Source organism: Melanotaenia boesemani, chromosome 21 (assembly GCF_017639745.1).
Source record: "Melanotaenia boesemani isolate fMelBoe1 chromosome 21, fMelBoe1.pri, whole genome shotgun sequence".
NCBI classification, from domain to species: Eukaryota; Metazoa; Chordata; class Actinopteri; order Atheriniformes; family Melanotaeniidae; genus Melanotaenia; species Melanotaenia boesemani.
The window spans coordinates 3,865,555-3,881,795 of NC_055702.1; the positions used below are offsets into that span (position 1 = coordinate 3,865,555).

At 40.4% G+C, this 16,241-nt stretch overlaps 1 protein-coding gene across 1 annotated transcript; it reads right to left on the reverse strand.

Moving 5' to 3' along the window:
- Positions 1-585: 585 nt before the first annotated feature.
- On the reverse strand, positions 586-5,497 carry kcnj2a (potassium inwardly rectifying channel subfamily J member 2a). Its single transcript, XM_041974934.1, has 2 exons — positions 5,356-5,497; positions 586-3,655 (listed from the first exon to the last, which is right to left on the reverse strand). Exon 2 carries the CDS (start codon positions 3,431-3,433, stop codon positions 2,156-2,158), a length of 1,278 nt encoding a protein of 425 aa, XP_041830868.1. The 5' UTR covers positions 3,434-3,655; positions 5,356-5,497; the 3' UTR covers positions 586-2,155.
- Between the last annotated feature and the right edge of the window lie 10,744 nt (positions 5,498-16,241).

Consider the following 16,241-nt stretch of genomic DNA (forward strand, 5'->3'; position numbering starts at 1 on the left):
GAGAGATGGATGAGTTTAGTGTATCTGAGAGAAAGAGAAGTTGTTCATCTCTCCTGAGTGGAGGATGCAGCCTGAGGCGGCTGGTTAGTGTCACATTTTCATCCTGCTGCAGAAAACTTCAGGTGGGAAGTGTGTCCATATGAGGTGGGGGCTATGAGACATGCATGTTAAAGGAAAGTATTTGGCTTTTTATTCTACTTATCTGACAACTTAATGTCATAGTTTAGTTGCTCTTCTAATAATTAATGTGTTAAATACACTTGGAAGTGATGTAAAAACTTTAAGGTTCCTCTTTTCAAGAACATTACAATAAATATAAGATTTCTTTTTTACGCTTTAGTCATTGATTTAATTTATCTTCCATACTATGAAAATAGTCTATTACAAAAAAAGTGGTGACCATCTCTGCAGAATTTAGATTTAAAAATATTTGTTTATTAATTATGATACAGCAAGGTTTCATATAACCATGACCTCATTGTTAAATAGCTTTTGTGGAACTTCATGTAAACAATAGTGACGGGATCAGTTAGAAAACCCTCCTTCTGTGAGTGGAAATGATTTATAACAAAGAAACAAACCTGATTCCTTTTGTCCACTGACATTTTATTGAAAAAGAGCAATATAATATCATGTACAATAATAATTATAATAACATTAATACAAAAATCTGTACATTCTGTGGTTTTGCAGTACATTTGGAAGACTGATAAAATAACTGCAACAAAAGGGAAGGTATGTACATGTGGAGGAGCCGAGCGGCTTTCTGTCTGTTTTTCTTTTTGTCTTCAACAAACAATTCAGGATATAAAATTGAATCAACTCTTGTGCAGAACACCTTCATGTGCAAAGGGTTACAGTATGTTTGCCTTGAAACAGTTAAAATCTGAAGACTTGGGTAATGTTGACGATGGAGCAGGCTGATCTGTGGCACGAAGGGAAAGTGGCTTCAATTAGAGACTGATATTGATTTAATGAGACAATATCAGATTTCTTTGCTCTTATTTAAAAACCTTTAAAGAAGGTTTGTCTTTTGAAATCAACTGGTTGGTTCAAGTTGATGCCTAAAAAAATCATTGAACATTATTGTTCATTAAAAGAATTATTGTTTCAGTTCAGCAAACTCCACAGAACTCAATTAATTTCTATATCTTCACTTCAACCCTTTTTGACCATCCAGATTAAGGCTTGATGAAGTGGCTCAAGATAAGGATGATCAGCGTATAAAAGAAAAAGAAACTGTACACATGTTCTTCAGAAACAAACCTTATTAAAACTCCCTATAAGTCCTACGTCTCTGTACCAAGTCTACTTAGGTGTTGTTTTTAAGAAACATGTAACTATGATAATAACACTCTTTGGCATTTTTATCAACTGTTAAAAAAAAAGAAGCAACATCATAGCAGCACTTTTAAGAACATTCAGACTAACATATTACCCCAGTTTTCTCTTAAATTAATGATTTCTGTCAGTTTGATGTCTGTAATACAAACTCTGCTGTGATCTGTTAACACGGGTAGTCTGACCAGCTTTGAACAGTCGTCTAGACCAACCACTGCGAAGGATAAAGCTCAGAGAATCAGTGCTGTCGTATCAAAGGGAAGTTCTCCACAGGTTGTTTGTCTTTTATTGCGAACAGATTGCATTCAGTGATGTCAGCTTGCTCTGAGACCAGCTCACGAACAAATACTCTGCTTTGTACCTTCTCTGTTCCAGACATCTGCTTTAGTGACTCTTTGGTTCTATCTGAAAATGAAAGCAGTTCAATGCTTTATTGTGTAACTTCTACTATTTTCTAGCAGCACTAGAGATCTAACAACAATAGTGAAGAAAAAACGGAAACATCTTGTTCTTGCTGGACAGAGCAACTGAGACATTTTTAGTTTTAAAGTCACAGCAACAACCTTCTTCCTCTTTGTAGACACTGAGCAAACATTCATGGGGACTTCATTCTGCAATAGGCACATGCTTCATAGTGCTGTGTTTTGTCATACTGTGTGTAGTCAAAGTTCAGACATACTCTTACAAAGTCTTAAACCTTTGCCGCTTCCCACAGCAGTACCGTTGGACTTGTCCTCAAGGCGCAGCTCGGCTCGTTGTGCATTTCAGAGCAAAGAGATGATTTCAGGAAATCTCTTGGATGAGGTCGGAAGTGTCATATTTCTGACTCCCGTCTCAGAGGCCGGGGCTCCAGCGGCACCATGGCCTGGCTGTGCTCCGTCTCTGAGATGTTGTCTGTCTGGGTGCCGTCGGGGCCGACGCTGCCCCCGTTGCCCTCGTCCGTGTCCTCTTTGTTCTCTAGCACCATCTCGTTTTCGTAGCAGAAGGAGTTGGAGTTGGAGAGGATATATTTTTTCTCTGCGAGGTCTCTGGCGCTGCACAGAGGGGTGCTCGGCACCTCGTATGTCTTGTGGAAGCGGGCATAGTCCACCTTGTAGTAGTTTTTCTCCTCAAAGAGCACCGGCTCGAATCGGTGGCCCCAGAGGATCTCATTAGTAACGTAGGAGCTGCGGCACTGCGTGGTCATCGCTGTCGCTTCTACCATACCCTCCAGGATGACCACGATTTCAAACTCTGAGTTCTCCATGTCCTGTTTGCTCATGTCGTAGAATGGGCTTTCCTCGTCAATCTCATGGACAATGGTGATTGGGGAGACCAGGAAGATGCGGTCGACTCCGCTATCGAAGCCCACGTCTATGTCCATCTGGTCAAGCGGGATGTACTCCCCCTCTGCTGTCGTTCTGGATTTGAGAAGCTGAGCTCGGACATGTGCCTCAACAAGGTGGCTTTTCCGTAAATTGCCCACACGCCACATCAGGCAAAGTTTGTTGTCCCTCATAGCCACCGTGGCATTATGGCTGAACACCAGAGTTTCATTCCTCTTCTTGGGCTTTGCCATTTTAGCCATGACAGCTCCAATGATAAAGGCATCGATAATGCAGCCCACAATGCTTTGGAAAACCACCATGAAGACAGCAAGAGGGCACTCATCTGTCACGTATCTGTAACCGTAACCAATAGTAGTCTGAGTCTCAATGGAGAAGAGGAAGGCAGCAGTGAAGCTGCTCACGTTGGAAACGCACTTCTGGGCACCGTTTTCCAAGTCCCCATGAAAGATGGCCACCAGCCAGAACACACAGCCAAAGAACAACCATGAAAGGAGGAAGGCGAGGCAGAAGATGATGAACATCCACCTCCAGCGGATGTCCACGCATGTAGTGAAGAGGTCAGCCAAGTACCGCTGACTTTTCTCACTCACGTTGATGAACTGAACGTTGCAGTGACCGTCTTTCTTAACGAATCTGCTCTGCGGCTGGTGCCTGGTGTGAACCTTGCCCTTGCCGTAGCCGTTGGGCACTGCCGTAGTGGCAAGCTTCATGCCGTCCTCCTCTGATGACACAGTGCTGTAGCGGCTGGCTCGCACACTTCCCATCACCTCAGTCTGGGAGGGCTGTGCTGCTTCTGCTTTGGAAAACAGTCTGAGTTTCTGGAAAAAGCGTTGGAGAAACAGTTTTGAAACGCTTTGGGAAACCAACTCAGGGAGGAAATGGTGACAAAATGAGGCGATGCCTCTTCCGCCTCAGTGGCCTGCAGATGGAGGAGGATGAAGTGGTCACTCCTCTTTCATCAGGGGACTGGACCTCATCAATGTCATCTGCATGAAGAAAACAGAAACAGAACATGTCCATTAGAAAAAACAGCTTGATGAGGAAGCAGATATTATTGAATTAGCATTAATTATTGGAATATTAAAAGTATTAATAACCGATAATGTTTTCTCTGTAAAGTCAGATGTTAAGTCTGAGAATAAACCATTAAAGGCTTTATACTCTGGGTCAGGGAGACTTGTCTCCCTGTGCCAACTATATTTCATCCAGTTATGACAAACAACAGCAGAGATATTTAACATTTTAGCCGTCAGCGAGAGAGGCCGCACAGTAATTTCATTTTGCTCCAGTTATCGGTCATTTACAAAGTGGACTTATTTTTCTTGGCTGCTTTGTACTGACCCAGTCATTTCTAGCTGGATTGTGGGTTACAGCATTTCTATGGGATCTCATGCTCCACTGGTTTTGCACCACTGATGGATTATATAAACAGTTTACACTGATAAAGCTTAAACATGCAGATTATTCTCTGAATAATTTACAGGGAAAAATTAAATAAGATTAATTGAAGCTAAATCATACAATCAAGATTTAATTTTTAAATGAAGAAATTTGGAAAATGTTTTGTATGAACAGTTTAAGTGTGGTCAGTATTATCTAACAGAGGCTGCTACCCTAAATCTTTAGTAGTTTATAAATGACAGGTCATTTTTGGGTTTTTTTGCGCTTGCTCTGACACTTCAAAGAATCTTCAAGCCATCAAACATCATATTTTGTGCAGGCGAGATGCAGAGCTTGTTGACTCTTAAAAACCCCTCAGGGGTTTGATCTCTCTACAGCACATATCCCAACACGGCTCAAACACTTCTCATTAGCTTTGACTGTCCTAGCAACAAAGTCATTATCAACCGGTTGACTGTGTTATTTCTTCTGAGTGTCAGGCTGGAGTCTGTCTGCTGCATGAGACTTGATGATGGGAAATAAGCTGATATAAAAAAATAGAAATTTTAGAGCTGGACTCTGTTTCACTAAGAGCTTGAATGTGTGTGATACAACTACTGCTGATTCACACTTTAGTTTCACACCCAGCCGAGGCAGTTCATCTGCAGCTAAATAAAGCCATAATTAATAATTTAAATAACATCCAATATGTTGCACTGATTATCATAAATACAGAGCAGGCTGTACCTTTATCAGTTTTTATAAAATTTAATTTATTACTAAAAACCTGCAACAGGTTCCTATATGCAACATGTCTGAACATCTGTCATAATGACCTATTTTGCAAAATTTGGAATATGTATGTTTTAAAAAGTTATCAAACCTCCTTAAATATAAGCAAAGTAATCATTTTACCAATAAAAGTGAATGGTATTATTGCATTTAAACAGTAGACAGCTGCTCCCATCGTGCACTAAATGTCTAACAAATGTCAACAGGTGCGAGGGAAAAAATGGAGCTGACTTCTGATGCAATCACTCACACACCCCCTCAGACTGACGCAAAAGCATGTTTCGTTTTCAACTGTAGCCACCAGAAATCAGACCTAAAAATATGAAACGAAATGATGAAACGGATGGAGGGGAACTTGACTCGAGCCACCTGACAGATGCTTCTGCAGCGGCTGTGCGTAAAAATCAAAGCGCGTCAAAGTTGGAGCGGCTCCGGCATCACAGTTCAAACCGAAACATAGGGACTATACTATATTTTTGCTAATGAACAGCGTTAAAACTCATGCTTCATCTACCTGTTGCTCATCTGTGGACCGGATGGGATCAGCTGGTTGAAATATAATCCAGACGCTTTATTTTGTTCTGCGTCGTTTCCGCGCGCTTGTTTTTTACTTTGGCATCAATGCGCTGAAACTTCCTTAGTGTCTCTGGAGGACCGGTCTTGACAATGCGCCTCGCACCGAGTTCCCTCAAAGCGTTTTAAACAGGACACACCGGCAAGACCCGCCCCTCCTGCTCCGCTTCCAGCCAATGGGAGAAAGGAGGGGAGCGCTCGCCGAGAAAGAGGCGCAATAATGTTGTGTTTTCGTGTAAAAGTGTGTGTTTGACCGGTGCGAGTGATGCGAACAGGTCGCAACGTGTAAGTTAAGGAGCGTAGTTTCACTCAAATTAGGCGACGACACATTAAATCTAAATCAGGGGTTCAAATTATTCTGAGGACGGGAACGGAACAAGGAAACATAAACCAAAATAAATGTAAACAAAGCACCAACGATTTTTTATTTTAACACTCAAATGACCACATAATACTTTTATAATACGCAAACATTTGAGAAAAATGCATGACATTGTTTTTTTTTTTTTGTTTTTTTTTTTTTTGTTTTGTTTTTAAGAGTTTGCATTATTTAAAGGTTTTTAGGCATGAATTAAAAACTGCTTTCTTTTCTGAATAATAATAATAATAAGCTGCATTAAACTATATTTTAGAGTAAATAGACTTGCCTACCCCTTTCCACCTGCAAACCAATCATCCTGACTTAAGTGACATCCATTGTTTTCACATATCTTTAAAAGTGGGTATGGAAAATGTGTTTCTTCGGAAAGACTGACTCACTCAATAAGGACCCACATGCCTGTATTATGATATGACTGTCTTTCTCCACTGAGCTATCAAGTTGCTTTGGATGTTTAGACTATGCATCTGTTGCCTATAATTTTAGGTCAGGCTCTAACCATGTTGTCTTAAAGCCATCAGCTAAATCATTCTTCCTGCTTACTAATTCATCATAAAGATTAACCCACAGCTTCATGTTTTTCACTAAAGCTTTTTTTTCCCTCTCCCTGCATGCCTTATTTTTAGCTCTAGTTATTTATAGCAGAACATATATTTAGCCCAAGCCACCTGTGTCAGTGAACTGTGCATGTTGTGTGTGTATTTGTTCTCCATGCCCAATTTCCAGCAATGCATGCAGTGAGTCAGTTCTGCATGTGGGCCACAAGGTGGAGGGCTGGAGGCTGAAATTACCCAGTGATCAGCTAGCAGCAGCAGCATCTAGAGGTTTAAGATGAAAGGTGTAAACATTGTAAAATATTGATGGCAGTAACACTGCAAGGTAAATTTTATATATATCTTTTAGAACAGGGGTGTATTTCTAGGTTTTCAAACTGATTAAATTGGAAGGTGCTGGAATTTCTAGTTTTTAAAGGTTTAGTTCCAGTTTAAGAAAATCACTCAAGGCTCAGCCTGTTGGGTTGTGTTATAATAAATCATTATAATTTGTTACGTCCTGTCTGTACAATTTGGAGACAGGGCGATGACTGTGCCCCCCCCCCCCCCCCCCCCCCCCAAATTGGCCCCCTGTAAAACTGTAAATTGTTGGCGTTAACAGAGTTTCTTCTTATGCCAAGACAAGAGCCAAGTTGGAGGAAAGTTATCATTGCCATTCATCTTTTTGTCTGTAAGATTATGCACAAACCTCCAAGCAGAATTTCTGAAACCTGGTGGAAAGTTGGAAAAGAGACAAAAGGAGGGGGCTTTGAAGGACTGGAAAGTTTTTTTTTTTTAATATATCAGCAGATTTGTATGAAACTTTTAGCAGCTGTGGTTGGTGCCCCAATTGTTGAACTGGAGCCAGAAAGTTTTCAGTCCAGGACTGAGGTTGTTACAGTCTTATAGAAAATTAACAAACAACCTGTTTCTGCTGATTTAGTGACTAGCAGACAGAGAGACAGGTTAGCATAAGGATCATCAGTCCTGGTCACTGAAGGCCTGTGTCCTACAGGTTTTAGATGTTTACCTGCTGCAACACACCTGAATCAGACTCAGACTTGTGCAGAACTTGATGTCGAATCTGCAGGACACCGGCACTTGAGGACCAGGATTGAAGATCCCTGGGTTAGCCCTTTGTGCTAATGTAAACTGAACACTTGTTTTTTGTCACTTAATTTTCACCAGGCAGATGTGAGGATGCCCAACTCTGTAATATTAGTTGAAGATGATAAAGTTTCTTGAAACTAAAACTTCTCTGTTCTAAGATGTACTAGACTACATTTTAAAGTTAGTATTTGTTGAAAACTTTGTTTTTAATTGCCCAAATCACAGTGGCAGTGGTGCTAAGAAAGAGCAAAGTAAAACAGATTACAGCAGGGGTGTCCAGCTCCAGTCCTTGGGGGCCCTCAATCCTGCAGGTTTTCATTGTGTCCCTGCTCCAACACACCTGACTCAAATGAAAGAGTCATTGTGCAGAATTTTAAAGGGCTTCATATATAAATTATCCATTTAATTTTAGGTGTGTTGAAGCTGGGAAACATTGAAAACCTCAGGACACCGACCCTTGAGGACCGACTTTGGACACCCTTGGACTACGGCAAGTCGCACAGCTAAGTAACAGATCAGAGAAATGGGAAAGTCATTGATGATTTATCTACTACAGATTATGTTCGAAAGCACTAATAAACACGTCTACACATCTCCGCACAACCCTGTGGGAAAATGTATCATCAGATTTTTTGTGGAGGTCGCTCTTGATGAAGCTGTAACTTTCACATTTATTGATACACTCACTGTATGGATAAATGTATAGATATAAATCAATACGTCCCAACACATAACAAATTCCACTCATTTTTTTTAAAAACCTTTTACAATGAGCTCAGTACTAAACTTGAGCATAAATATGACACCTTGAAGCAGCAGTTGGCCGGATTTGAGGCTTTCAGTGTGCTGAGATGCAAACTGCTCATTGTTACATCATTATTTAGTTGGATCGGAAAGCAGGAGACGTCAGTCAGGTCCAGTAGACCAAAACACTGGTGTTCTGGGAGTGTCTGCTGGAAGCAACTCTTCATCTAAAAACAAACTTCAGCCCCAGACGAGCTTCCAAAGGTGAAGTCAGGCTTTATTTACAAGCAGCTGCAGCCAAGAGCCGTTCAGGTTCAGCTCAGCGTGATCAGGGTGAAATATAGTTTGTTTGGGTTCTTGTTGTTTTATTGGCTGATTTCTTCCTTAACACATGGATTTCAGAACCTCTGGAAGTTGGGCATGCATCTATAAGATGCTGGAAATGAAAGGAGCAGTCTGAGTGACGGAACCAGGAAGATTCCTGCTGCTTTTTCTTCCATTTCTGCTTGATAAAAAACTTACCTCTTCCACTTCATAGCATCTTCATCAGAGGAAGGATTAATTCAGCTCTGTGACTTGTCATAGAAGAAAAATCATGACATTTTAATTTTTTCTGATTCTGCTCTTTTCTTCTTCCTTCTTTCTCTTTGTTGATGTTCTTTATTTTAGGACTTGGTCATGTTCGGCTCATTTGCTTCACAGATCTATTTGAATAATGCAGGAAGTAAATGCAGCAAAAGCCAAAATATTGCAAGTGAAAGTTTCTTCAAGTCAACTGTACCTTTTAGTTTGCAAAAAATTAGTTTTGTTTTTATTTTATTTCAGCTGAAAAACATCACTACAGTCGATATCAACACACTTTTAGAGCCAACATCACTGTGACTGAGGCCTGAACGTCATCATAAAGTCTGGGATTATCTCTTTTAGGTGGATGATTAGCAGAATACACATTTTAATTGTATCAGAGAGATGCAAACCACAGACGAAGGCAGTGTCTGGTTACTTTCGTCTGTCCGATTACTCAGCATCAAAGCGACCTTTCTGATCGTAGCTGTTGTTTCTGGCTAAGAACTTCCATCTTTTTCAGGTCATTAATGACAGAAATGATGCAAACAAACATCTTAACATGTAACTGCTGACAATATTTTTGCTTTATGGGAGCTGTTTTACAAAGTACATCCAACTTAGAAATGCCTTCCAGCTCTTGTTCATAAGAAAATGGAGGGCGTGTAGCAGAATATCATGTCATAAACATCAAACAAGCTTCAGCACTAGCAAGTTATTTTGGCGTGAAATGATTTGATGGACCTGTTTTTAGATTACTAAACAGAGATTCCACCTGAACAAACACAATGGAAACATTTTCCATGTGTTTCATACAAACTATCATGACTACACTCATAATAAAAGGCATGACTGCAGGACTTCTGCTTATTTACTATCAGCAGTGGCTAAACTTCAACTCTACGCTGTAAATTTGATGTTGTATAACATAACGGACACAGAGTTCAGTTATTAGCTGTTGTAGATTGGATTATGTAACCCGTACATTTATTTGTTGCTTCTGTGCATTTTTGCTCGAAATTGTCTGATTTATGAAGGAATCTCTGCATGCTGGAGAATAAACACAGAACAGAGGACTCTCACCCAGCATATCAACAGAGTCAAGAGCATAATCCACTCCACTCTGATTTTATGGCACACCACCACTATCCCCCTTTGCTTTCTATTATCATTCTATTTGTTTAACATTTTTTTTTTTCTATCATGAGCATCAAACTGAGGAGGTTTGCGCTTGTATTGTTAGTGGGGGATCTACTTTCACTGATGTTTGTCCACCTTACTGTAGACAGGGGGTGGGTGCAGTGATGGGGGACATCATGTGTCCAATCAGTCTGTCTTCACATGGGCCTAATTTCTTTTTTGCGATCACTTCTCAGCTCAAGATAGAAAACCATCTTTTGACAAAAGCGTCATCAAAGTGAGCAGCTGAAATCCTGAAGTCAGTGGAGAATGGAAAACATTTTCCCTTCAGAAACACAACAGCAGCACACAAAATCATCCATTTCTGTGTTGGATGCATTTCATTAATATAAGTTTATTTTGCTTGAAGGAGCAATAAGCAGAAATTCATCATTTCTAGATTGGAGGAAGTAAAAAATGGCTATGTGAAGAACTGTAATTTCATCTAGAGCATCATGTCACACACCGTCTCTGTGTTGATCTCCCTCCCTGTGTTTAGCAGCCGGTCCGGCTGTGCGTTCATGTGTGTTCATGTGAATCGCCGCCTCCTCCCTTCTCTCGGAGCCCTCGGTCCAGCCAGCGACCAATGGCAGAAGATATTTTCAAAGCAAAATGGCAGAGAGCGGAATGAAACATTGACCAGAAGACAACCAGGAACCGATATTACATTGAAAAAAACAACAGCCATTGGCGAAGAAGTTGTTGGCTGGAGAAAGGGACATAACCCGAATTAACACTGCATTGTATTTTCAAAGAGGAAAGCACTGCGAGAGCTAAAGAAGCTACAATTTAACTTGAAGCTAGTTCTTCTCCTGGACAGTAAGGCTAGGTTCAGACTGCAGGCTGAAGTGACCCAAATCCGATTTTTTGGCCCCTATGTGACCTGGATCTGATCTTTTCATGACAGTCAGAACGACACAGATCCGATTTTTTCAAATGCTACCAAGGCCACTTGGATACGTGGTCCTAAATTTGATACGCATCTGATCTTTTGCCATGCGACTTCAGTCTGAACGGCCAGGTCACATTAATCTGACCTACACGTCATGCACGACATTGTTTATAAACTCTTATCTGTAAAGGTGCTCACATCACTCTCCCATCACTCCTGACTGCGAGACCTTACCCACACGTTTCTCTGTATAGACGTTGCTGCCACTTCTCCACAAAATGCCATGGCCACAAATCTGGCTCTCCTCTTTTGCATTCTCCTCCTTAAAATGATGCCATCGAAAATGTGCTGGCTACAGTTGGATAATAAATTAAAAATTGCAACATAAGCTCAGCTGTTACCGTCCATGTTTATTTCCACAAACACGAAGACGGCACACGCACGCTCACTGTCACGTCGTCATGTCTTCTACGCATGTGGGACACTTTTGGTGCGCAATAAGGTTCATACAGGAGATCCCATACAGGAGATCACATACAGGAGATGACATTCAAGAGATCACATACAGGAGATCACATACAGGAGATCACATACAGGAGATTACATACAAGAGATCACATACAGGAGATCACATACAGGAGATCACATACAAGAGATCGCATACAGGAGATCACATACAAGAGATCACATACAGGAGATCACATACAGGAGATCACATACAGAAGATGACATACAGGAGATCACATACAGGAGATGACATACAGGAGATCACATACAAGAGATCACATACAGGAGATCACATACAGGAGATCACATACAGGAGATCACATACAAGAGATCACATACAGGAGATCACATACATGAGATCACATACAGGAGATTACATACAAGAGATCACATACAGGAGATCACATACAGGAGATGACATACAGGAGATGACATACAGGAGATGACATACAGGAGATTACATACAAGAGATCACATACAGGAGATCACATACAAGAGATCACATACAGGAGATCACATACAGGAGATCACATACAGGAGATCACATACAAGAGATCACATACAGGAGATCACATACAGGAGATTACATACAGGAGATCACATACAGGAGATGACATACAGGAGATCACATACAGGAGATGACATACAGGAGATTACATACATGAGATCACATACAGGAGATGACATACAGGAGATTACATACAAGAGATCACATACAGGAGATCACATATAGGAGATGAAATACAGGAGATTACATACAAGAGATCACATACAGGAGATGACATACAGGAGATTACATACAAGAGATCACATACAGGAGATCACATACAGGAGATTACATACAGGAGATTACATACAAGAGATCACATACAGGAGATCACATACAGGAGATCACATACAGGAGATGACATACAGGAGATTACATACAAGAGATCACATACAGGAGATCACATACAGGAGATGACATACAGGAGATTACATACAAGAGATCACATACAGGAGATCACATATAGGAGATGAAATACAGGAGATTACATACAAGAGATCACATACAGGAGATGACATACAGGAGATTACATACAAGAGATCACATACAGGAGATCACATACAGGAGATTACATACAAGAGATGACATACAGGAGATCACATACAGGAGATGACATACAGGAGATTACATACAAGAGATCACATACAGGAGATCACATACAGGAGATGACATACAGGAGATTACATACAAGAGATCACATACAGGAGATCACATACATGAGATTACACATACAGGAGATCACATACAAGAGATCACATACAGGAGATGACATACAAGAGATCACATACAGGAGATCACATACAGGAGATCACATACAGGAGATCACATACAGGAGATCACATACAGGAGATGACATACAGGAGATCACATACAGGAGATCACATACAGGAGATCACATACAGGAGATTACATACAGGAGATCACATACAGGAGATCACATACAGGAGATGACATACAAGAGATGACATACAGGAGATGACATACAGGAGATGACATACAGGAGATTACATACAAGAGATCACATACAGGAGATCACATACAGGAGATCACATACAGGAGATGACATACAGGAGATCACATACAGGAGATTACATACAAGAGATCACATACAGGAGATCACATACATGAGATTACACATACAGGAGATCACATACAAGAGATCACATACAGGAGATCACATATAAGAGATCACATACAAGAGATCACATACAGGAGATTACATACAAGAGATCACATACAGGATATCACATACAGGAGATCACATACAGGAGATGACATACAGGAGATCACATACAGGAGATTACATACAAGAGATCACATACAGGAGATCACATACAGGAGATCACATACAAGAGATCACATACAGGAGATTACATACAAGAGATCACATACAGGATATCACATACAGGAGATCACATACAGGAGATGACATACAGGAGATCACATACAGGAGATCACATACAGGAGATTACATACAGGAGATCACATACAGGAGATCACATACAGGAGATGACATACAAGAGATGACATACAAGAGATCACATACAGGAGATCACATACAAGAGATCACATACAGGAGATGACATACAGGAGATGACATACAGGAGATCACATACAAGAGATCACATACAGGAGATCACATACAGGAGATTACATACAGGAGATTACATACAGGAGATCACATACAGGAGATCACATACAGGAGATCACATACAGGAGATGACATACAGGAGATCACATACAGGAGATCACATACAAGAGATCACATACAGGAGATCACATACATGAGATTACACATACAGGAGATCACATACAAGAGATCACATACAGGAGATCACATACAAGAGATCACATACAGGAGATCACATACAGGAGATCACATACAAGAGATCACATACAGGAGATTACATACAAGAGATCACATACAGGAGATCACATACAGGAGATCACATACAGGAGATCACATACAGGAGATGACATACAGGAGATTACATACAAGAGATCACATACAGGAGATCACATACAGGAGATCACATACAAGAGATCACATACAGGAGATTACATACAAGAGATGACATACAGGAGATCACATACAGGAGATGACATACAGGAGATTACATACAAGAGATCACATACAGGAGATCACATACAGGAGATCACATACAGGAGATTACATACAGGAGATCACATACAGGAGATTACATACAAGAGATCACATACAGGAGATCACATACATGAGATTACACATACAGGAGATCACATACAAGAGATCACATACAGGAGATCACATACAAGAGATCACATACAGGAGATCACATACAGGAGATCACATACAGGAGATCACATACAGGAGATCACATACAAGAGATTACATACATGAGATCACATACAGGAGATGACATACAGGAGATTACATACAAGAGATCACATACAGGAGATCACATATAGGAGATGAAATACAGGAGATTACATACAAGAGATCACATACAGGAGATGACATACAGGAGATTACATACAAGAGATCACATACAGGAGATCACATACAGGAGATTACATACAGGAGATTACATACAAGAGATCACATACAGGAGATCACATACAGGAGATCACATACAGGAGATGACATACAGGAGATTACATACAAGAGATCACATACAGGAGATCACATATAGGAGATGAAATACAGGAGATTACATACAAGAGATCACATACAGGAGATGACATACAGGAGATTACATACAAGAGATCACATACAGGAGATCACATACAGGAGATTACATACAAGAGATGACATACAGGAGATCACATACAGGAGATGACATACAGGAGATTACATACAAGAGATCACATACAGGAGATCACATACAGGAGATGACATACAGGAGATCACATACAGGAGATTACATACAAGAGATCACATACAGGAGATCACATACATGAGATTACACATACAGGAGATCACATACAAGAGATCACATACAGGAGATGACATACAAGAGATCACATACAGGAGATCACATACAGGAGATCACATACAGGAGATCACATACAGGAGATCACCTACAGGAGATGACATACAGGAGATTACATACAAGAGATCACATACAGGAGATCACATACAGGAGATCACATACAAGAGATCACATACAGGAGATTACATACAAGAGATGACATACAGGAGATCACATACAGGAGATGACATACAGGAGATTACATACAAGAGATCACATACAGGAGATCACATACAGGAGATCACATACAGGAGATGACATACAGGAGATCACATACAGGAGATTACATACAAGAGATCACATACAGGAGATCACATACATGAGATTACACATACAGGAGATCACATACAAGAGATCACATACAGGAGATCACATACAAGAGATCACATACAGGAGATCACATACAGGAGATCACATACAGGAGATCACATACAGGAGATCACATACAGGAGATCACATACAGGAGATGACATACAGGAGATCACATACAGGAGATCACATACAAGAGATCACATACAGGAGATCACATACATGAGATTACACATACAGGAGATCACATACAAGAGATCACATACAGGAGATCACATACAAGAGATCACATACAGGAGATCACATACAGGAGATCACATACAAGAGATCACATACAGGAGATTACATACAAGAGATCACATACAGGAGATCACATACAGGAGATCACATACAGGAGATCACCTACAGGAGATGACATACAGGAGATTACATACAAGAGATCACATACAGGAGATCACATACAGGAGATCACATACAAGAGATCACATACAGGAGATTACATACAAGAGATGACATACAGGAGATCACATACAGGAGATGACATACAGGAGATTACATACAAGAGATCACATACAGGAGATCACATACAGGAGATCACATACAGGAGATGACATACAGGAGATCACATACAGGAGATTACATACAAGAGATCACATACAGGAGATCACATACATGAGATTACACATACAGGAGATCACATACAAGAGATCACATACAGGAGATCACATACAAGAGATCACATACAGGAGATCACATACAGGAGATCACATACAGGAGATCACATACAGGAGATCACATACAAGAGATTACATACATGAGATCACATACAGGAGATGACATACAGGAGATTACATACAAGAGATCACATACAGGAGATCACATATAGGAGATGAAATACAGGAGATTACATACAAGAGATCACATACAGGAGATGACATACAGGAGATTACATACAAGAGATCACATACAGGAGATCACATACAGGAGATTACATACAGGAGATTACATACAAGAGATCACATACAGGAGATCACATACAGGAGATCACATAC

Coding starts and splice junctions, on each gene's coding strand:
- kcnj2a (XM_041974934.1), bottom strand. CDS start 3,433: ATGGGAAGTGTGCGAGCCAGCCGCTACAGCACTGTGTCATCAGAGGAG.